We start from the raw sequence: 22204 nt of genomic DNA on the forward strand, positions 1-22204 counted from the left end.
ATTCCACACTGCTGCCTGCCTCTCTTGGTAATGTTTACAAAAAAATGCCAAGTTTTCATTGCTTCAGCCCCTTCAGTCACCCTCTTTCTAGTACCTATTCAGAGCAAATATTCAGTCATTCTGACTAGCAAAAATTACGTAGTGTGGAGCACCACTCATTTGCTGTGACAAGGTTGAGAAGCAGATATGAAAATCAACACAATGGAACCAAGATTAAAAGCTAGTCTCTGTGTAAAATTTTATGTGGATTATCAATATAGTTGAAGTTGTGCACTCACCCTGCATGTGTAGGTGGCTGTAGCTTTACGTTATTATCACTCTATCTTAGATTCTGTACTGCTGCCCACCTGAATGACTTGCATATAAAGTCAACAGCATCATCTAGGTCTCTGCTGGGTTTTCTGTGTTTCCAGCACTACGTTCATTTTATCATCATAATTCTTCTTAGAAGTTTTTTGATGAACAGGGAATGTGGACCCAGTTAGGGTTTGGGGGAAAACTGTGGATATTTATATGCCTTTCTCTATTGAAAAGGAAGAGAGTGTACACAGTATGCTTTTATATAAATGTAAGAGGGAGTATGTCCTAGTCATATATACTTCTACTTTGAAAAAACACTTCTCTGTCAAAATAAGTTTACATTTACTTTGTGTAAAATGGGACAAAAATCAGTTGGGCAGCTTAACGTGAGATCATATGGAGTTAAGCAAACCTCTAAAAATTAACCAGCAGAACCTCTACTAGGTCCATTACAGCTTTCCTGCCTCCAAGATCAACAATTTGTCTTCTCCCCAGACCAAATCAAATAAGAAGCCCTTAAGGGAAAGTCTTACCCACTGAAATAATCAATTACAGTCTTGCTGATTTCAGTATCATAAATAGATTTCACATTGGGATTTTTTTAGTAACTTCTCTCTGCCACTTCTATTGATTTTCATGGTTTATATTAATGGTTAAACTGAGGTCTGAGGTTCAACTGCCTGACTGAATAAGGTAGGCAAATGAATGGGATGCCAAAAAATACTGTTAATTTCACAAGAACAATGTCACGATATTGCTTTTAAATGCTAATCCTATTTTCAGGAGCTCAACTGCCCAAAGTATCTGCAAAGTCAGGGAATGTTCATTTAAACTGTTTTTGAAATAATTGAGGCATTTAAAATCTTTAATAATAATTAGACTGAAATAATAATGAATTCACTAAAATGAGGGCAATTGTTATCAGCAGTGCACTATAATTGCTGGAAAATTACAGTTTCTAGTGCTTTGTACAGAATTCTGTTTTGCAACTATTCAAGCCCATAATTTATCTGCCTTATTAGTAAGAACGTATTAATCTATTCCGAACAGTGTCAATATGTACTCTAGCAGACAACAACTTGCTTCTTTCTAAAGATTCAACATATATACACTTCCACACAGTGCAACTGTTTCATAACTGTATATTTTAACAATTGTTTCATGAGTATGAACACAGTTTCCATCTCTTACATACAAAAAAATGCATATACTTCACAAAGAAAGATTTTAGCGTTATACTAATTAACCAAGGAAAAGCTTTGCGCATGTCTGGTCTATGGAAGTCTCTTTGTGAACTCAAAAAACAAATCCTCATACATGCCTTGATCTGTTCTGTGGTGCTTGTGTTCCATTCAAAATTGTGGGTAAGAGATGAAGATTTACTCCTAGATCATACTGGAAAATCACAGTCAAACCTTTACTATAACAGTTTACCTTCCTCATAATTACTTCTAGCCTTTTAAAATCCCTTGTTCATTACTTTGCCTTAATTATTTTGTTTGTTCCATATTCTGGTTTCTTCTCATTTTGTGGGGCATACATACGATTAACCTCTTTTTCTTGATACTTGATGGATTGTTAGTACAACAATAGCAATGCTTTTTTTTAGAAAGATAAATGTTTGAACAATGGCATAGACTTACCTAAGACATGGGATACTATCCTTCATCGTTCCTTCGCATGCTACAGTGTTGGTACTGCCTGAAAGGCTCTTTACAGAAGGAAGCTGGGAAGAGGCATCTGGAAATGCAGGAATTATTTCTGGTTCAGGAGTAATGATATCTTCTACTTCATACTGAAGTCGTACCTCTAATGACTTAAATAAATAAAAAGCTAAGTTATAATTTAACAAAGCAAGCTGCTGAAAGTTCTGTTAATTTCAAATAAATATCAGCAAGCCTTTTTTAAAAAATCCCCCCCCTCATTTCTCATTATTATTCGCAGGCAAAGAATGCTGTCACTTGTTATTTATACAGCCTGACAGCAACCCCGGATAGGAACTAGTCATCTGCCCTGCACTGACAGAGAAATACACAGCTACATTCTTCCAGTGCTGACTGATTCAAGGCTTTTACCGTAAGTGAAAGGCAAGAATACAGTTTTCCAGAGTTTATTACAAAAAGAGAAGATAAACACTGAGCCCCAAATAAATAATATTTTGGCATAAGAAGGCATCATTCAGGATAAATGTAATGAAAATTATCTGCCTATTGCCTGTTACCTTTTCCAAATTCATTAAAACTCCACCTCCTTACTGCTAGCACAACAGAGTCTCTACAAGGCATGTTGTAGCCAGTGTGCCGAAACCTGACAGCGTGGGTAGTACTGACGAACAAACCTCGTTTTCCCATAGGTGGGGGCCAGGAAATCTGACATACCAGAGATAACGGTTCTCCTGAACTGGGGACTCCAAAACGCAGGGGAAACTGGACAGGGAGCTCAAATCTATACAAGTAATCATCTCAAAGAATCACGGTATATATGGGGCAGTTCTTTCTACCTCATAAATTGTCCAAGGAGATGCTCATTTTGAAAAGAATAAAACCCAAGGTACAGAACCCAAAGAGATAAGGTCTTGGGATTACTAAATTAATATTAATTTCAGTTCTGGTACTTTGAAGAGATCAGAAGCAATTACAGATGTAGACACTGCAAACTCCATCTTAGTGATTTCCCACTGAGACATCATCTGTACCAGATCAGAGACTAAGAAAATACCTAAGTTTTATAAGAATCAGGAGATAAAGATCAGTACTGAAGGCTCTCCTATTTCTCAGCCATTGTGTTAAAACACATTACACTTCAGAAAGAAGCAATTCTGCTCAACTAGAAGAGAAAGGGTCCTTTCTCAAAATTTCACTTTTTTTTTTCTCCTTGCAAAATCCTTGGACTTTTTTGCCTGATTCAGCTAAAGAAACCTATGGACAACATTTGCTTTCAAAGACTAATGAGTGAAATACTGAATTCAGGAAAAACTCATCTCCTGGAAGTAATTGCTGCTGCCTGAAACAATTTATAATGCTGTTTAATCTTCATGCAGGACTGCAGTAACTGTTGAAGAGTATGCTCTTCTGCTTGCCATGTTAGAAATGCATCATTCTTCTCTGGATGTTTTTCTCTGTCTTCCTTTATCTACTAAAATTAATTTTGTTAAGTTGTAGCTATTCTTCATTTGCAGAGAGAAGGAAAAATTTAGGCTAATAACATGACTGTGGATTTTTTTTATGCTTTGGTCCCTACTTTGACTGGACCTTGGAAGGGGTACAGAACTGTTGCACCAATTTATTTTGGCACACGGTAAAGATCTTTTTGGAGGTTCCCATCACTAGGCTCATTAATTCTCATTTCTACATTCAAGCCAGTATAATTTTTTTCCCCATAGTTCTTCCCAAGAGCTTTGAAGAGAAGCATCAGTGAGGAAAGACTGATCACGTTTAATAGATATTTAGATATCCTTTTGAGACAGTAGGGAGTGGATTCAGGTGAGAAAACGGCAGCAAATGCTTTTTACATAACTGCATGGCAATGAATCCAACGTTGGATATTACACAGAATTTGTCTCATGCATACTACTTGCTTCCAGATTCCAATATGAAATGATGCAAACAGTACTTCTATTGAGGAAATCCCAGACATCGCTATGCCTCTAAGGCATATTCAGCACCAGACTTCCCTGCTACATGGAGAAACCTTTGAGTAGCCTCCAAGCTTCCCATTAACCACAGCAATGACATCAGGCAGTCAAATCAACATGGGGTCCCTAAAATACTGGGATTTGTGTACTGAACTGAAGGTGCAATCAGGCTGGCTGCTAGAGAAGGGTGGACACTAAGTGCTAGAACTTGGGCTCACCTCAGACAGCAAAGAAATCCTATAGATTTCAGTATAGACAAAGCCAGACAGCCTAAAGTCAGGTACATATTCTACAAAGACTCCTGTATTTTTTATTATAAAAAAAATCCTCACCTTTTGAGAGTGAAGACTTGAATGCCTACAGGAAAAATGTGAAAACCAAGAGATGAGGCCCATCTCAGGGATGCACAAAACCCAGGGGAACTCAGTGACTATGCCACCAAGATCCGATAACATTAAAGTAACTCTTCAGAGAACAATTCCTCATATACATACTTCTTAATTACGGATGAAATCTGAGAAACTGTTAAATTGCACATATTATAACACTTTAGAAAACATCAGATCTGATGCACTTCAGCCACAAGAGTAAAAAACCCAAAAATAAAGAAATTAAATGATAGGTAATGAAAGATAAGGTGCATTTGCTATGGAACAATGTAAGAATACTGAAATGTAGTAATTTCAGCAGCATTATACATAGCTGGTCAGTAACTTGAAATTACTGTTCATTAGTTTTAAAGCTTTTCTGAAAGGATACGTTCAATATGTTTAATAATTGCCTCTGAGGGAAAAAAATGAGAGGAAAGCAACAGAACAGCTATAGGTAATGAATTTCCTTACCAGATGGCACATGGCTACAGGCCAAAAATGACAGGTTTTTGCCAGGCTAGAACTACAGACTTTCTAAAGCACATTGAAATAGTGTGAAAAGGAAAAGAACTGTAACCACTGGAAAAAACAGTGGAAAATGATAGGGAAATGTTGGGTCGGCCCCTGGGGTTTGTTGAGAGCTGGCAGACGCAAAGAAATACTTTCTGGCAAGAGAGTGGCTGAGGTGCAAACTGTTCTCCAGCACCAGAGAATGGCAAGGCTGAAGGACAGGCAGTCATGTTTAGTTTGGCTTTGCTTTAAAAGTAGACTCCTGTTAAACTTTTCAGTCTTAAGGAAGAATGTTTTACACTATAAATGCAGTTCAGCAATTGCTGTTAGCAGTGGTTGTGGCTCTTGCGCAAAAATGCAAGTTTTAAACCAAAGTCAGACTTGCTGTACTACAGTGGTAAGTACAAGGTGACTGTGGTGCAGTTAAAAGAACAAGAACTATGTGATTCTGTTTGAAATAAGGTGACTGCTTAAGATGTGAAGACACGAAAAGGAGTATTTGAACAGGATAAAGCAAAAGAAAGCTTAGGGAAATAACAAGTGCTTAGCCACAAATAATCTGGTATTACAGGTAGTGTCCATTTTTAGGGAAACAAAGTCAGCACAAGCCAGAAAAAAACATAAATCTCTATTTTTTTAAAGCCAGTGATAATTTTCAGTCCCCTTGTGGTACAAACACTATGAACATAAATTAAAGAGATTAAATACTTGAGTTAAAAAGAGTGTTATTACATATGTACACAATGTACATTATCTGATAATAACATACAGCAGCCACTATTTTTAGAGCAGGTAAACACAACAGAGATTTACTGTATCATAAAGTCTTAAAAGAAAACTATGTCTGAAATCTGTACTATTGGTTACTATTGAAGCAAAAAACTAGAGAGCTGGCTCCTAAAAACTCAGATTTTTGTCACTAACAAGTAGGATCAAGATTTCACTCAAAAGGTTTAAAATGGAATGTCCCTAAACCTATATTTATACAGCCTGATATTAATTTTATTCAATTATACGAGCACAGACACAGCAAGGCAATTTAGAAATTATGTTCTTTTATAAGAGTAAAATTCTGAAGGACTTACTGCAATTTCAGTATTTACTTCATGTTTGCTGAACCTGTAAACAACCACATATGCAGAAACTCCTGCCACACAGAAAATTCGGCTTTCAGGACACCAACACATCATCTGAACAGCAAAAGGATCTTCTTCCACAATCTCAGCTGTTGCTTTTCCTTCTCCCACTTTCTGTTTTTCGAAGACCTTTGATGTTTTTAATTTGTACAACATCTGTAGAGTAACTGGAATACATTAAAACATGTAAGAATAACTAACATGAAGCAAATCAGTTATAAAATTCCTCAGTTCCCATTTTCCTTTCAGTTGTGGCAGAACAATCTTAGGAAGGCCTAAGAGGAGAAGAAGATGGGTATTATACAATACAGATATTATTCTGGTACACAGTACTGGTAGGTTATGTATTTAATACATCCCAAACAGATACTGGTCTGTGAAACAGTACTTTCTAGGCCAGGATGTCACAGATCAACCACTATGTCTATAATTAGGCTTATACTCAATGTTATAAAGAGGCTCTGATAATGCTGCCATTTTCCTAATGAGATGTGAAACGAAGATTTTGTTTGTCTGAGGTTATTGTCTGGCCAGAATGTAAAGACTGCATGGCACTTAAAGAGAAAACAATAGGCAAGTATTTATGTGGCCCGAGTAACACAAACACTTTCCGAATGAACAGGAGTTCTAAAATGTTTTTTTATTTCCTGACTAGTAACTATATCTGTATTTATACCTGTACATTGAACCTTAACACCCAAAATCTTTGTCAAGACTAGAATTCCACTGCAGTGAATTCTGGAGGTAAAGGAGGGATTATAATTAACCTCATTTTGTTTTATTGACATTCCTCCCTGTTTTTTACTACTCTTACATTAATTTATCAGTGGCATTAATTAATAAGTGCATAAGGTCAGAAAAAAAGCCAGACAGGTGCAGCAACTATAAAAGTGTGTATATAGATAAAGGCAAAGCTGCCACTGCTGTTAGTGTAATTGTGGTAGATCAGCCTAGCCAGCTTGTGTAACAAGAGCAACAAGAAGATGAAAAAACGGTGTTTGAGTTATGTAACAGGGTGACATACACAGCAAAATGACATTTTCATTTTGCACTGCAGATATATTCCAGGAGTTTTAGCATATATTTTTTGTATATGTACAAAAAGTTTTAGCATAAAAAATGCCACCGCGTTTTCACAAATTACAGAAGCCAGGGCTTCTGTAACGAACACATAATTCTGCCTGCCTTCTGTGGCAGTGCAAGAGGCCTCAGGAAGCCCTCAGTCCCACTGGGAAATGTAGAGTGGCACTTCAGATGTCATGGGTCCACACGTACTGGGTCAGAATCACAGAACCATAGGACTTAAGTTCAAGGTGAGACTCTCTGTGCATCTGTGAATCACTAAGCATCGTCTGCACAAGGGCAAATAAGAAACTGCAATGACTTTTGAGCAAAGATACATTTGGAAATCTGTTTCAGTGGCTTAGCTATTCCCCTTTTCCCACAAATCTATGCTTTCAGATACAAAATGACACAATTAAAACATGACTAGAAGCACAGTATTTTGTGCCTTCAAATACCAGCAGAATATTATGTTTGCCATGAAATCTCAATTGAAATTTGAACTCTATTAAAAAAAAGTGAAGACCTTGTAAATAATAAAACCTTGTAACAATTAAACCCTTGTAAATAAGAAGTACCAAGTATGGTACCAGTAACGCAGTACACGCCCTGAACAGCAGGACTAAGACCAGGACATAAGAGATGCACTGAAAGTACCATTACTGCTGAAGGGATTGTGAATACTCACGATCATCTAGGCTTTTACCTTTCAGAAAAACTCCTATTGCAGCAGGTAGAGATTCATTAGTGGGTTATGTTTATATTCCCTATGATAAGTTTTTTCCTTTCCCCATTCTGCCAGGGTTAGAGACGCAACCATTAGCACGCTGGTTCCTGTGCAGACTGTACGCTAAATGCTTTGGGGTCTTGCAACAGTCTGTATTGCTTCACCCGAACTTTAATGCCTGTATTTGCACATTGTTGTCAAGAGCATAAGTAATGAAATATGCACAAGACAAGGTCTAATGCCTCACACTACTTCTCTAAATAAAAGTCATTATCCTATTTTTGTTCATATTAAAGTGCTCTCAAACTTCTGTCTTTGCAGATAAAACTCCTGTTGACCGCATTTGCATTTTTTTCTTTCTGCTGTTCACCACAACTTGAAAATACTGGAAGATGTAAACTCTAAGCTGCATGTATCTGGTTTTCCTCCATTTCCAAATAGACAAATTATATAATCAAATTATATTATATTATAAAAAACCAACTCATTGTCATGTTCAGTTGACATGCTTATGTAAAACTCCTTTGTGAGGTGAGGCTTCGGAAATCCTCATTATCTCCTTGTCCACCCTGATGAGTGAAAATATTTGGTATTAGGCAAAAAGAAAACTACCTGACAAAGTCACCAGGTTCAGCTGACATTAAAAAGTTGTAAACGTTCCCTGTATTTGGCTGGAAATGGTAGCAGTATTAACCATTACAATTCTGTGGCACAACGTGGAACTAGCAGGCAGTTTTGCATACTCCGTGTCCCTGGGACCATTACAGGTAGGGTATTAGGGTCAAATTAAATCTCCCTATGCCTAACATTTCATACAGAAATTTTTTTAACACTCTTTAAGAGACTGATACCTCATATATTCTACCCAGACATCCCTGTACCACAGAAGAGACAGAATACAAGACAACTCTACTGCGACTTTTGTGAACCACAGTCACACTATTTGAACCAGAATATTTTAGCCTTCAAGCAAACGGTTTGTATATATTTAATAAATATATTTTACTAATAAATGCCATATTTTCTGTAGAGGAAAATGCTGGGTTTTAGTATCTGTAGTTAGAGTAAGAATGTATGGAACAAGTATTTTCAGAAACCTTTTCCTGCTCAGATTAATGGAAATTCTTCCCAATTATTTCCTGGAACTTGAGACTGGACAAGAAAAGATTTAGGTCTTCTCCACCCTCACCAGGTTGGACATGTATCAAGACGTACTATTGTATTTTATTTTTCTTAGCTGTAAAAAAGTCTGTATTGTACTCAGAATAGAACAGATGTGACAATATTAGATCAAATTGAGCCCACTCTTAGACACACAAGAAGATTACATCCTAGGGATTTTTAACCAACACTCCATCCTTCATAGGTTTTGGTATATTGGATCTGGAGTTTTCATTATGCTTAAAGACTTCCACTCTTTTCTGTCTAATATTTCTCATTAGCAGAGTTTATTTCCCTAATTTAATAAAAAATTGCTTAATTTAACCTCATTATTCCCGATTATATCATCTCAGGTATTACTACTCATACTGTTAGCTGTCATGTGCTTTTTTAAATATATATATATATATATCTGCATGTGACTTGTCAATATTATGTAAAAGTGAACTTCAGAAACTTACTGGCAGAAGCATCCCAAAACTTTACTGATCCATCTGCATGGCTTAAAAAAATATAAAAATTAAATGTGTTAAAACAAGATGCAATTCTAAAACATCTTCTACTTTCAGTGAGTGATAAACGTAAGCAGAAAACCTGTGTTTTGCTCATTGGTAACTCTCCATGTCTTACTGACAATATATAATTCTATATATACTAAACATAAGAAAATACTTTGTTATTATTTTTATTCGGTTAATAAAACACTTTTTCATGCATTTCCTACAAAGAACTAAGCCCCCGATGAACTTTAAGATCGTAACATCAAGAAATTAATTCCCATACTAACGACAGCACCAAGTTACAGCACTTTTGGCTTTGCAGTGGGCCAGCCTCAAGCCTTCACGCTCTAAAAATGCCATGTATAACGGACGTTGAAAGGACAGAGGGTAACTTTGTTTTGCATACTCCATGTCCCTGGGACCATTACAGGTAGGGTATTAGGGTCACACCTTAGAGCTGTGTTCTTTTTATTAACATAAAATCATCCCCAAAGTAAAGCTGGAAAAAGGAGACATTTCTCTTTAAAATGAGAAAAAGTCCTCCATCACCTTATTGGTACTATTGCACACACCATAATCTTATTTTTAAAAACAAGGTGTTAAGTATCACTGATAGTAACAATTTATCAAATATATCGCTATCATCAGCATGGCTGAGACCAGAGGGAAACGCAGGGTGTGTCATAGCTGAATAGCTTTTGCTTTACAGCCTGGCCCTTGAAAACGCATCAGGTGTTGCTCACGGAGCTTCGACTGCAGTCGGAGCCTTCCTACGCCTTTTCGCTATGGGGCTGTGTCTCCACTCACAAGGTGAAATTCATCCCAGTGCACCACACTCACTGTTCCCAAATACAAAGTCCCCGAAGGCCAAAGGACAACAGCGACAGAACAGCTGCTCCCCTTTTGAAAGCTATTCTCTGTGCCATTCATGGCCAAAACACCCTCTTGCAATGGATTCTCCTTTCCAAAGAACTCACCTTCACAAGCGTATAGAATTGCTGTCTAACACTGGGGCCTCAAATGATAATTCTTAATGGTATTTCATCCCCAAATATAAAGTTCTGTTTTCTGGAGCAAATGGGAATTTCTGTGGTGACTCTGCACAAGGGAAAAAACTACATACCTCAAATGAAGAGGGCAGGATACGCATGCTCTGTGAAGGGTCAACTCTTAGCTATAGCTAACCCGCAATCAAAAGCTGTAGACACTAAAATTTTAAAAGTACCAATCCTCAGTTTCATTCTCACCCTGTAATAATGATTTCAGGATATGTCTGAGCTCCAAGGTTCCATGCTCCACCACTGATAGGCCACTCCTAAACAAACAAAAAGAGTACAGAGATCACAACTACTTCTGATGAACCTTCCTTGGTTAATATTTAAACTCAGCAGCAGACAACATCTTCCTCCAAAAAGCAATACAACTCATAAAAGGAACAAAAATGTGTAGCACTTAAGGCTTTTAAAGCTTAATGAACATTTTTATACTATCAATTAAGGCTTTTGAAACTTAGTAACATTTTAATGTTATCAATTAAAGCTCTACCTTTTAAAAATATTTCTGCACAGCCAAAACTCAACAATCCAAAATAAGAACTAGAAGAAGGAGTAGCAAATAGTTCTGCTACTCTTCATATCGCTTGATTCTTGGAGTTTCTATAGGACACTGAATAGACTGAGAAAGTATTTGAAGGATGAGGACTACTGAAGAAGCTGGCCCAGACAGAAATATCTGAGCATGATGCCACAAGATACAAGGGAATGCAAATTTTATAGAACATATGACATCATCATCTCTTCTCTGCCTTTTGTTTCCTAGTGGCAAGACTTCCATTCTCTTCCTTGGTCTAGGCTGGTAGAGCAAAATGCTGGTCTGTGCCTAAAGATTGACATGTATGGATACAGGATACAGGATGTGGATGGATGATGATGTGTGCAGAGTATGAGTGGGTGGAAAAAAGCTGGGAGGACAAACTGGTTACGTGGATATGTGGAGTGGATGCTTGTGGGTACAGAAATGGGTGGGTGGCAAATGAGTGGCTACCTACATTGGGAGTATATGTTTGTATGTACACAAAGTGAGGGGACAAAAGGGTGTGCAATGAATGCAAACAGGTGGCAAAAAGTTTGGGAAACTATGTGTATGAGGTAAGGACAGATAAGCAGACAAATTCAAAGAAGAGCAAAAAAATATTTTCTGAAGTATTTTGCTGAATCAAGATCCAAACCAAGTAGACAGGGTCCAGTTTCTTAGTTCATGGAAAAAAAGGCAGCTCCAAGGAGAATACTTCTGTTAATATGAATAGGAAACTGATGACATCTGATTGGTTTACCTGTATTTTTTCTAATTTATTTATTATGATGGATTAGTTCTAGTCAAAATATAAACTTGATTAATGCTTGAAACGTATAATATAAGTGCATTTCCTCTTTTTATTTCTGCAGCTTGTCCTATTTCTAAAAGCATTACATTAAGACTTTGGTAGCTCAGTAAAGTAATTATTGATATCCCTATTTAATAAAAATCTCACAGACATGCTGTCAACCCTCAACTTCCACTGAAGGTCTTATGCTAACTTTTTTTCAGTTATAAGGTTTTCACTTTTTTCTTTGATAGAAATACCTTACCATTACAAATTTGAGTTCTACACTGATGGCTTTCCTTTCGCTCAATCTGATTAGGCTTAAGTCCAGCAGCCTAACGCTTACATCCTACAAAATGATCATTAATGGTTGTGCTTAAGTGACGGTGTTTCTGAGGGACAAATACCAGGCTGTAAGCATCCTGCTAAGCTGTTGGTTGGACCAACTTGAAAGTGATTATTAAAGAAGAAGAATGAAAATCATTTGGTAAGATGTTAGAAAAACATAGCTTGTATACCTACTTTCTTTGTTTAAAAAAAATACTGGTTTTGTTTACCTTATTGCTGTATCCTTGCTTTTTATGTTTTGCTCCTACAGAATAGAGTACAGGAATCAAATCTGGAGGACAGTCCGCAAAATATTCTGTGCAGGTAACAGGTGACTCATGAATGTCAATAGGATATGGATTTTCAAAGATTGGAAAACTAGTTAAGGAAGACAATTTATTAGAAGCACTGTGACACACTGAGCCATAGAAGAAAACATATTCTCATATTAAAGTGTATAACAGAATCTAAGTAAAATAATTACTAACAAAGTACATTTCCCCTTATTTATTCAAACATATGTGTTCTTTTTAATGTGAATAATAATTCATAGTTACTAAAATAAAGATACAAAACTTCCATTGCCACAACAAGAATCCTCTTGTCACATAAATAAATACTCATTCATGCAAACAGTTCCTAAGGCTAACAGGACTGCTTATGTGTACGAGGATTAGGAACTGATTTTTTCCAGCATCTCAAAATCTTATTTATACAGAGGTGACACATTTTCTAGAAGCTTCAGGTTCATGGATATGATATATGCTATGACCTAAGAACTACTTAAACAACTGAGGATTTTATATTGAGCAGCTTAGCTTATTGGGTTGGTAGACTACTGATTATACAATGAACAATTGCACCAACAGATGAAGCAGATTTCAGTTTATTTCTCACTTCCATCAGTTTGGACAGTCTGATGAGAAGGAAGGCCTTGCTTCTGGCATATTACACAATGTTATTCACAATTCAAAAATGTAGGAAATTTGGTTCTGATTTCAGTTACATCCATTTCTTATTGCTGAAATGATTTGAATTATTTTTGAATGTGAGATCAGAATGTAATTCGCTAAAAATGTTTCAAGACATTAAAGGCAAAACCTGTTCCTAGTTATACCAGTGTGATTGTGGATGTACATTACTGGTAGTGTTGGAGGCAGAATTAAATAAGTAAGAATTGAATTCTGCATTACACTATGTATAGTTCCTCTTTGATATGAACACTGATTCTGATGTGAAAGAACGATTTGACATTTAAACCAGCAACTGAATCATTAAATAATCCTGTAGATTCACTACAAATCAATGCCATCATTTATTAAGATACTTAAGTAAATACTTAAGTGGTAGTCCCTGTGGAGTCTAGTGAAGTTAGGCATGCATATAAGCAGTAGTTGAATCTGGTTTCCAAAACACACATTCAGGTGATAATTCAGCATGTGACCAAACATTACTTAACTTTGATGTTGAGTGAATGTTTGAGGGCTGTGCTGAAGGGACCACAAATTTAAATTTATTTCCAAATTTAAGAACAAATATTATCATAAGTTCCTGTTGATTAGCTGATCTTAGCTCTTAAGGTGGAGGTAAATATATAAAGTAAATTATTACCAAGAGCGGATGATTTTGGATAGTAAAATGACATTGCATGATATCATTTGAATTTTTACCATCACCTGCTGGACAGTTAAGATGTGCAAGTAACTTCATATAAGACTTCATACTTACTTGCTTTGTGTCAGGTCAACCACAATGAGATCTTTTTCCAAAAGCACAACTACAGCGTAGGGTTCTTGAAATTCTGTAAGTGAGGAATCAAGTGTAAAAGACATGCAGTTCTCTTATTAATCATTTTAAACAAGCAAGTCATGTTTATGTTCTCTAAACACTCACAGTATATTAAATAAATGTTTTAAGGTACAAATACTGGACATATCTAAAAACTAGACAAATCTGCCAACTAGGGCCAGACAGGAACTGAGAAATTACTTTTGGGCACTATTGCTGATCAACATTATCTGAAAACAAGCATCAGATTAGGGCCAGACAGGAACTGAGAAATTACTTTTAGGTAGTATTGTTGATCAACATACATAGCAGCAATAGAACTGGCATATTACAGCATGCCAGTATATTGAAAGAAATAGAAAATGACTAAGTTGTGTGTATCACTACATAGCTGAATCCAATTGTTATACAGAAAATGTATTTTTGCTGTCCAGTAGTAATACTTCTACCGTGTACAACAAGAGATTGTTCACAAGAGATTGTGAACAGCTGGTCCAGTCCACTTGATGATACACAATGCCTTCATTTCCAAAGTGATTCCAAAGGAATATTGCGAGGGCTTCCTGTGACTCTGCTGTGTGCTATTCAGACACTGCCACACTCCTTCCTCCCATACACTCTATAGATTATATTGGTCGGTTTTTTATTTTGTCCTTTTTTCATTTATCAAAAATAATCAATTAAAATGACAAATAAATGCTTCCCTTGATGCATAGGGTGCATTACTTTACACAGGATAAAAGTTATTTGAATATACATATATATGAAGTTATGATTCTTTTCAACAGCAGCAAACCATTCACGCATGCGCAAGCTCAGAGTACTCTCTTCAGATGGCTGATGCCAAAAGGCTGAGTAACTTGACAGCAACTGATTTACCTCCCTTTCAGGCCAGCTACAAACACACATTATCTGTGGCCTGTTTTTATACAATGCTATGAATAATACAAGTTAAGCCAAATTTTTTAAATAACAGTGTGTGAGCAGGGGAAGGGGCTACAAAATCTTAGTAGTATCTTGACACAGTTAAATGAAGGGCCAAACTAACTCTGATTACTGAAAACTAAATTTTAGCATGACATTGAAACAAATATACAATGTATCTTTACTAAGTGTTTTTAATATGAATTTGATTTAGCTACATATATAAGGTATATTTTACATTTCTGCTTGAGGACTTAAAATGCTAAACTTACTTTCTTTTTGACTTACAGCTTTCCTTCATTTACTCTCTGGAGTTTTCTGTGAATGTGCTTCAGAATTTGGCAGCCCCGCAATATGCAGCAAAACACTTGTAACAGTTTAATTAAGGCTAAAGTGTAAGAACTTTTTTGCAGATAAGTAATCATTTAATCTTCAATAATTAAGAAAAAAAAATAAGAAAATATTTTCAGCCTCATGAAAAATGTCAGAAATATAAACACAGATGTTTGTATGTGATTATGATTAATAGAAATGTTTCCTTACACTAACCCGTGTGCTTCAAGCTTATATCTGGAGATTTGTGCATGCTTTACTGTCCATTAATTACTTGCTTCCTGTACTGGGAATGCAAACAAGTTCCAGTTACTTTCAGAGATGTGGTTTTCTTGAGATGGAGACAACTGTGAGAATGGAAGTCCCTGGAATGTTGTTATAGCATGAGAGAAGATAATTTCATTTATATTTTCCATAGCTATGTTTTCCTTGATAAACTCACCATTGGGATATGGGGTTTCACAAAGAGTTAAAAAATCAACTATAGGGTGATCCATTTCAAGAACTGTAATTGCTTTCCCATGCATGATTGTTAAACTTGGTCTTCGACAAGCCTTATCATATGACAATCCACCAGAAAATATCACAAATGGTTCACTGTATTAAAAAAACCAACACAGTAATTGTAAGTTTACATAGTACATACAAGTTTACATTCTAGGTTTAGTACCTCTAAATATTAATAAATAGCTTTGCAAAAAGAAAGCAGGAAAGATTCTAAAAGGACTTTAACTCAGTAATGTAACATTCAGTTAATTACAGAATTAAAAACATACCTGTTTTTACAGGTCTTGTACTCTACTTTGAGAATTGGTTTACAGGACTCGGGTTTTTTTCCATCTCTTTGAATTTTTCCTAAGGAAAGAAAGAAGATAAAAACTGTATTAAGTCATCATGATGATAGAACTATCAAACTAAAACGTACACAGTGAAGCAACTGTATAAGCAGTAAGATAACAGAAACTGAAAGCTACAGAAGATGATGAGTACTAGCTCCTGCTTCCGTAAAATATGCATTTGTCAAAATTAATTGCATTTATTATGGCTTTGTGTTTTTACTGCCATATACATCTAAGGGACCACAGACCACACTTCAAAGACATCTAAAACCCATGCACATTACTAAGAAGGATGGCACTTAACTAATAATTAATGCATTTGACCAAATGTATACCTTTTTTCCTGAACATATTATAACCATAAAGAGCTTAATTTTTTTCCTTAGTCATTCTTAGATTGACTCAACTCTTTTTGTTGACAAAATGTTACGTGCTTTGGACTGTAACTAGTTGAGTGATAAAATTAAATGAAGCGTACAAACGAAATTCATGGGTTCTTGGTTAATCATGGCTCAGTACTTTCTTCCAGTCAGAGAAAAGTCACTTGTAAACCAGAAAACCAACAATTTTGGTTCTGTTACTTTGAAAAGCCTATGCTTGCTTTCAATATCAACCTGGTTGGATCATAGAGGGCAGATGAAGCCAGCCTGCTCTCAGAGGTGCACAGTCACATGATGGGAAGCAAAAGACTCAAGCTGTGACATGGGGAATTCTGGTTGGTATCAGTAAAAAAAATTTGTACCATGAGGGTCGTTAAATACTGGAAGATGTTGTCCAGAGAGGCTGTGCAATTTGTTGTTGCAAGTGTTCAAGTGTCCAGTGTCAACTGGACACTGCCCTGAGCAAGCTGATCTAATCAGGCCTGGTTTGAGCCAGGGGTTAGACTAGATGACCTCTGAGAGGTCCTTTCTGATCTAAAGCACAATTCTGTGACTAAAAATTATAAAATAAAAGCAATTAGGAAATGTAAGAAAATGCTAAAACTCTTCTGGGCTACACGATTTTGTCTTCACCTTCTTCCTCCCTGTCCACTCAGTCAGGTTTCTTGGTCATGTATTGATTTGCAAGAGAGTCAATACCTTTTTACCTCATTTATAGGAAGCAATGGCATATAAAGTCCCAGCCATAAAAGACTCGGCCATTTCTTAACATGGCTCCTTTAAATTCTCCATTGCAGTGACTCGGGAAGCCTTGTACCACCTCTATAACAAGCAACACAGTGCTTTGTACAAAATGTATTACTTCTGAAAACTGCACATACAAGAACAGAAGTACAAAATATAGAAGAAATGTGAAAATCCCATAGCCTTTGAGGGTGTCAAAGACCAGCAACAGACTCTTAAGATGAATTCAATAAAAGAAGACATTAGAGCAATATTAACCAGTAAGAGTTATTTATGACATCTATTAAAAAAATTGATCAAAATCAATCTCTAATTTTTATAATATTTTACAGCTACTTTGCAGATGAAAATACTTATGCAAGAAGCAACTCTGGGTCTGGGATACAATAAAAAAAATGAAAAAGACATAGAAATTAGCCAACAGCATGGGGAATATTGTATCATTTCTTAGTTATACAGTTTTTAAATATCAAAATTACCATGTGGAATTGTGGTCTGGAATGGTCTGTTCGGACTTTTCAGATTCCATAGGGTCAAGCTGCCATCAGAGTGACTGCACATGAACTGCTTCCCTTCATGATGCCAAGCAACAGAATGAATAGCCTACAGAAACGAAAGAACTTGAGACTGAAATGGAATACAGTGTTTACAGTAATGATATCTTAATGTATGACTTTGAGTTATATTAATCAAATAGTATATCAACAATTAGATGGTTATGTTTGTCTGAAGTCCATTAACAGCACTACAGCACTTTTTAGTAACCAAAAGCTGTGTTCTGCTGCTAGTCGAGCAAAACAATTCATTATAAAGGCTAACATAACACAAGAATGTAAGAAAGCCTGTACTCTCAGACCAAATTGAAGGAACAGGGTATTAAGGTAAATGTATAAGAACAAGGGACATACAGTGCAATCATAGTTATGTCTGACAACTTTCCCTGTAAGTATTTCATCTGGTAAACATACAAGGAATCCTCTGTAACAAGTTTTACAGGTATACAACACATGCAGCCTTCCCCAGAGGACTATTTAGGAGAAGCAGAAATGGTACTCTGTTCTTGAATAATTCCCCCCCACCACCACTACCACCCTGCACACTTAAGTTTCAGAGCAAGTACACAGAAATCTGGGATGTTTAATATAAAATGAAAACCACTAAAGATACTATAATTGTTTCATTCATATAGGAAATTACCAAAACAATGCTGTAAGATACTTCTGGAACAGATAGTGCTTCAAAGAGGAATACTGCACCCCTATGTACACAACGCAAGTACCACATGATGAATGCTATACAAGCCAAAAAGCAACACCTCAGAAATTAATACACCATTTTCAGTATTTCACTTATAATTAGTGAAGCTGACTGAAAATATCCATAATAAATCAAACTGGCTGAAAGGATAATGGTGTAACTCCTTCATTTTCACTGGTATGTGCTGGAAACTAACAAAACCCGTTTTCTGACAAAGCAAAACATTGATTCATTGTACATCACAGTTTTTCATACACTCCCCTCAGAAGCACGAACTCACAGAATTTTCCCTTGAATCCATTTCCTTTCCAGAAATGTTAGCTGCCAAATAGCTAAAAACACAATATGGTTTTTTTTATGTAAATGTAAATAAGAGAGACCTATTCTTAAACGCAGTTTATTAAATTGCCAGTTTTGGCAACGCAGAAAACACGAAGATCACTTACAATTGCATATGGCCAATCACCTGATTATCCAAATCACTTTAAAATCATGCCTGGGTATTCACAAGTCAGCACTGGAGTCGTTCATATCAATCTTGCTTAAGGTGACAAGAAATAAACCTAAGTGCTACCACTCATGATTCACAGCTCCCCGTTGGTCTTCCTCTTTTAACACGTATATTGATTGTTGCGGTTGGTAACGGCTCACGGTCTGGAGGGAATATCAGCGGGAACCACAGAAAGGCTGTGACCCTTTACCAAAACTTTACTCTGCTCCTGAGGCTGGACAGTACGGCCACAAATGAGCCTTTGGATTAAGAGGACCCAGATGTTTAAAAGGAATGTGACATGCCCTGTGTGCGAAAGCTCTGCTAACGTGCTGGGAAGCTGGTCATGCCAGTAAAGCCTCAACAAACAGAGCTGAACAACGTGAGCTCCAGGGATTTATCTTTGTGTGACGTAATGGGTGTCACTCAGACTTCTGCTTACCAGAGTGGGGGCTGGCAACAAAACTATACCAAACTATAAGCGAAGCAACAAAAGACAACACAGGAAGATGGTTCATACAGAGTGCAATGTCGCTGCCCTCCCGCAGCAGGAACCGCAGATCTGTGGGGAGCGCTGCCCCGCTTACTCTGAAGGCATGTCTGCCCTCGTGCACATCGATTCTGACACGGGCTCATTCATGCTTGCTATCATGCAGAACTTGAATCTGCTTTTGATGCTTTATCACAGGTAGAAACATTTCACATGGTTACAGTCGCTAACTGTGTGTGAGCAGGAGCTACTAACTAGCAGCTGAAAACTACCAAGCTGCTCGTTAACCTGCCTCTCAGCTACTAGGTGCCACCTGCCAGCACAAACCTCCTGCTGAGGGGAGCCGAGGCGGAACGCTCCTGTCACAAACAGGTGGTGTAGCAGCAACCCAAACTCACCTGTCAGGCTTTGCCCTGAAATGGGCAAGAAATACTCGGAATCACTTTTGGAGGTCTCAGCTGGGAGTCACAACTAATACCAAAAGGTGGTATCGAACAAGTCCCCCATTTTCTCTCTGCTAGATTATGTCTAGCGTTCTGATCCACTTTAGCATCCACACAAAAAAGGAGCAGTTATTTGCTCAGAACAGGAGTTCATCACGTTGGGTGACTCATGTGAATGTTCACACGGTGTACGCACACGAAGCATATCACTCCAGATTGGGTCTGTCTCTCCTCCTGCAGTGCCCACAGCGGCTGCATACATATTCCATCTTCTCTCATACTCAGCGTGCACTGAGAGTAAGCGTGCCCAACACCCTTTCAGCTCCTTCCCAACCACAAACCTCCTCCACTGACAAGAACCCATGTGGACTCTAGGACCACTTTTAACCATATTTTGACAAGCACCATACTCATCCCATCCTACTGCTTGAATCTTAAGAATCCTTTCCATTAGTAGTACTGGGGGACCATTGCAGCGAGGGCCACATCCGATGTGATTATTTCCACAACGGCATAGTGCTTGATAAAGGCGGGGAGTTGTCATTTGGTAAATGTCTCTGTGAACTCGGCAGCTCCGTTTTGGAGATGTGTTCTAATTAAAGATGATGCCTATGTTTCAGAAGCTCTGAATATGTGTTGACACAACTTGTCAAACTTTTAAATAGTCTGTATATGAAGATGGCTGGGTTTTTGGGTCTGCCAACTATCAACAATAACTTGAGAATCCTTTGAAGGATCGGTCTTGTTTATGTGTTCTTTTTTTATACTAATCAATGGAAATAAACTTTTGAAGGAATTTATAAAAAGGGCTTGCAAGGAAAGCCTTTTATAGAGGGCATCATATCGGAGCACTGATGGAAAGGGCCTGAATATCTCATATTCATCACTGAGAAGATGATCATGACACAAAGAAACAAATTTGCAGCTGACATCTTGAAAAGCAGACACCAGATACTTTAGCAAGAGGTTCAAGTTCTACTCTGGGACCAGGTGTTTCACAAACAAGAATGTTTTAGTCCCAGATAATGTGACTCGTACAGCCTTTTCTATCCTTGGTGAGCTCTCCCATTTGAAATGAGCAGACATAAAATCATTTAGGTCGGAAAAGACCTTAAGATCATCAAGTCCAACTGTTAACCCAAGACTGCAAAGTCCACCACTACTCCATGTCCCTAAGCGTCACGTCTACGTGTTTCTTAAACATTTCAGGGATGGTGATTCCACCGCCTCCATGGGCAGCCTGTGCCAATGTTTGACTACCCTTTCAGTGAAGAAATTTTTCCAATATCCAAACAAAACCTCCCCTGGCATAATTTGCAGCAATCTCCTCTCATCCTGTTGCTTGTTATCTGGGAGAAGAGACCTACCCCCACCTGCCTACGACCTCTTTTCAGGCGCTGCAGAGAGCAGTAAGGTCCCTCCTGAGTGTCCTCCTCCTCAGGCTAAATAACGCCAGTTCCCTGGGCCACTCCGCATAAGACTTGTGCTCCAGCCCCTTCCCCAGCTTTGTTGCCCGGCTCTGGACACGCTCTAGCACCAAAACGTCCCTCTTGAAGTGAGGGGCCCAGAACCAAACACAGGATTCCAGGTGCTGCCTCACTCGTGCCAAGTACAGGGGGATGACCACTGCCCTGGTCCTGCTGGCCACGCTGTTTCTGATAAAAGCCTGGAGCGGTTTGTGTTCCAGATTGAAGTTAGGGAAGTTAGTGATAGGAAAGTTAGTGAGTTAAATTTAAGCTTTACTAGAGTTGTGGTGGTGTGATGTTTCTTTTAAGGATTTAAATACAGTATTCATGGGTCAGCCTCACCCTCCAGCTCCTTCCTCTGATGCTCTGTCCAGATTGGCACCATAACCTCTGAAGTAAGGTTCTGTTCCATGCAGGGTGCACTCTGCTTGCACAGTTCTTGTGCTAGTAAAGCTTTCACACTTGTAAGTGAACAGTTTGCCTGCATGATATTTGCAGATAGACATAGTTTTGCTCCATTTCAACCAGAAGTTAGCAGCCAACTTCAGTCTAAAGATACTTTACTTTCCAAGGCTGCCTCCTGTTTTAGCCAAGCAAATTGTCCCAGTCCCACATTTATGCCAGCAAAAGATTAAATGGTTTCCAGTGCTAGACTGTACATCATATTGGGATGCAAGCTTTAATTTTGCTGATCTTAGTCCTGTTTGCACAAATAATTTAATAGAAAAGAATGTCCCTTGAATAGAGCCAGTAGTAATAAATGTAAGTGAACTTCTGTTCGTTTATTCTCAGTTACCAGCCCAAAGAGCTATGTACTGAGCATGACTGAGTGTTTAATATTAAAAATTCCAATCTTGTAGGCAGGTTGGTGTGTTCCACTCTGATTTTTAAGCTTCTAGCAAGCTGAATGGAGACGGCAGGGTTTTAAATTTAGTCCCCTTCTTTTTTTTCCCAATTTAG

General features: G+C 37.6%; 1 protein-coding gene across 4 annotated transcripts in view; it reads right to left on the reverse strand.

Moving 5' to 3' along the window:
- STXBP5L (syntaxin binding protein 5L) overlaps positions 1-22204 on the reverse strand; it is a 203861-nt gene that overhangs the window by 62878 nt on the left and 118779 nt on the right. For all 4 annotated transcript variants that reach the window (XM_080391194.1, XM_080391193.1, XM_080391196.1 and 1 more), the window contains 9 exons: positions 17578-17701; positions 15912-15990; positions 15578-15732; positions 13819-13891; positions 12321-12468; positions 10649-10716; positions 9363-9403; positions 5901-6118; positions 1944-2116 (listed from right to left, as the gene is read on the reverse strand). In XM_080391194.1, the coding sequence (XP_080247320.1) occupies positions 1944-2116; positions 5901-6118; positions 9363-9403; positions 10649-10716; positions 12321-12468; positions 13819-13891; positions 15578-15732; positions 15912-15990; positions 17578-17701 (1079 nt within the window). The remainder of the gene's footprint in view (positions 1-1943; positions 2117-5900; positions 6119-9362; positions 9404-10648; positions 10717-12320; positions 12469-13818; positions 13892-15577; positions 15733-15911; positions 15991-17577; positions 17702-22204) is intronic.

This window comes from Falco punctatus, assembly GCF_963210335.1.
Source record: "Falco punctatus genome assembly, chromosome: 6".
In the NCBI taxonomy this organism is placed as follows: Eukaryota; Metazoa; Chordata; class Aves; order Falconiformes; family Falconidae; genus Falco; species Falco punctatus.